Raw genomic sequence first — 2,500 nt, 5'->3', positions numbered from 1 at the left:
CATGCGGACAGTGAAGAACATTGCTGACCTACGGCAGAACCTGGAGGAGACCATGTCCAGTCTGCGGGGGACACAGATCAGTCACAGGTGAGCAGGGGGCTCGGGAACGTCCACTGTGGGGCTCAGGGTTGGGGTCAATTCCATTTAAATTCAAGACAATTCCAATTATTTTCAATGCTTTCAATTACAACAGTGTAGAATTGGAATTTGATTTGGTTTACTTTCTTTATTGACTGGAATTGAAATTGTTGACCTCGTACAATTACATGTTTTTCATTCTCTGCAGTTCCTCAATCTAAAGTTGATATGATTATAATTATATCAGGTCCTCAACTAAAACACTGGTCAGTTATTATTTAGGATTCCTGATGTTTTCAGGGTTTTAAACTGTCTGGCATTCTATTTTCAGATTAAACATTCTGATTGGATCAGAATATAAAGGACAGATACCGTATTTCAGAAGCCTCAAAGCTCTTTACGATTTTCCCCCAATTACCCCATCTTGATATTTCCTAGATATTCTAATCAAGTACTTACACGCTACTGGCACACTTTGATTGTGTTTGAGGGGGACAGAAATCCACAACCTATCATGTCTGGTCCGTCACAACAGCAGCCTGTTGGCATTAAAGGAATGTCTTGGCTGATCTCCGGCGAGTCATAACAATGATCATGGGGTTTTTGTCGTGGCTCTGGGCTGTACTCTTCTCTTCTCCAATGGATTATTCTGATATTTCTGACCCATTTGTGGGGAAAATGGTGGCAAGGCGGTGGAACAGCCGTGACAGATGGCAGCGTGTGTTCCCTCACCGCCACCAGAAAGGAGCGCGGCGCTACTGATCAATAAAGCACCATTGACTCTCTAGCACATTGACTCTCTAGCACATTGACTCTCTAGCACATTGACTCTATAGCACATTGACTCTCTAGCACATTGTTTCTCTAGCACATTGACTCTATAGCACATTGACTCTCTAGCACATTGACTCTATAGCACATTGACTCTCTAGCACATTGACTCTCTAGCACATTGACTCTATAGCACATTGACTCTCTAGCACATTGACTCTGACTCTCTAGCACATTGACTCTGACTCTCTAGCACATTGACTCTCTAGCACATTGACTCTCTAGCACATTGACTCTCTAGCACTCTAGCACATTGACTCTGACTCTCTAGCACATTGACTCTGACTCTCTAGCACATTGACTCTATAGCACATTGACTCTCTAGCACATTGACTCTCTAGCACATTGACTCTCTAGCACATTGACTCTATAGCACATTGACTCTCTAGCACATTGACTCTATAGCACATTGACTCTGACTCTATAGCACATTGTTTCTCTAGCACATTGACTCTATAGCACATTGACTCTATAGCACATTGACTCTATAGCACATTGTTTCTCTAGCACATTGACTCTATAGCACATTGACTCTATAGCACATTGTTTCTCTAGCACATTGACTCTATAGCACATTGACTCTATAGCACATTGACTCTATAGCACATTGTTTCTCTAGCACATTGACTCTCTAGCACATTGTCTCTATAGCACATTGACTCTATAGCACATTGACTCTCTAGCACATTGACTCTCTAGCACATTGACTCTCTAGCACATTGACTCTGAATCTATAGCACATTGTTTCTCTAGCACATTGACTCTATAGCACATTGACTCTACAGCACATTGACTCTATAGCACATTGACTCTATAGCACATTGACTCTCTAGCACATTGACTCTATAGCACATTGTTTCTCTAGCACATTGACTCTAGCACATTAACTCTCTAGCACATTAACTCTCTAGCACATTGACTCTATAGCACATTGACTCTCAAGCATATTGACTCTATAGCACATTGACTCTCAAGCACATTGACTCTATAGCACATTGACTCTCTAGCACATTGACTCTATAGCACATTGACTCTCACATTGACTCTATAGCACATTGACTCTCTAGCACATTGACTCTCTAGCACATTGACTCTCTAGCACATTGACTCTCTAGCACATTGACTCTATAGCACATTGACTCTCTAGCACATTGACTCCAGTTAGACCCCCAGGGGCCACTACTGTTATTCCATTGAGACACTTAGAGATGTAATGAGGAGAGGACACCCAGCATGGAACATGAAGGATTATCAAACCCTCAACATCAGCCATGTAGAAACCTGTCTGCCCGCCTCCCTGTCTGCCTGCCTGTCTGCCTGTCTGTCTGTCCGCCTGTTTGTCTGCCCGCCTGTCTACCTGCCTGTCTGCCCACCTGTCTGCCTGTCTGTCTGTCCGCCTGTTTGTCTGCCCGCCTGTCTGTCTGCCTGCCCGCCTGCCTGTCTGCCCGCCTGTCGGCCTGTCTGCTACAGTATATATGAGTGTAAATAGAGTGAGGGTATCAGACAGGAATTCCAATGGGGCTCGTAACTAGAGAATGGGCAAGTCATTAAAAGGTCTTTCACACACAGAAATTGGCGTGAAGAGGTAATC

General features: G+C 43.7%; 1 protein-coding gene across 1 annotated transcript in view; it reads left to right on the top strand.

Annotated features, from left to right (window-relative positions):
- The window catches only part of LOC124018460 (neuron navigator 3-like), a 251,192-nt gene that overhangs the window by 159,272 nt on the left and 89,420 nt on the right, over positions 1–2,500 (top strand). The window contains 1 exon segment of the mRNA XM_046333787.1: positions 1–87. This exon segment is cut by the window's left edge and continues 22 nt beyond it. Coding sequence (XP_046189743.1) covers positions 1–87 — 87 coding nt within the window.

Source organism: Oncorhynchus gorbuscha, unplaced genomic scaffold (genome assembly GCF_021184085.1).
Source record: "Oncorhynchus gorbuscha isolate QuinsamMale2020 ecotype Even-year unplaced genomic scaffold, OgorEven_v1.0 Un_scaffold_525, whole genome shotgun sequence".
In the NCBI taxonomy this organism is placed as follows: Eukaryota; Metazoa; Chordata; class Actinopteri; order Salmoniformes; family Salmonidae; genus Oncorhynchus; species Oncorhynchus gorbuscha.
The sequence above is the reverse complement of the archived record's forward strand: the minus strand, read 5'-3'. Positions and strand labels throughout refer to the sequence as shown.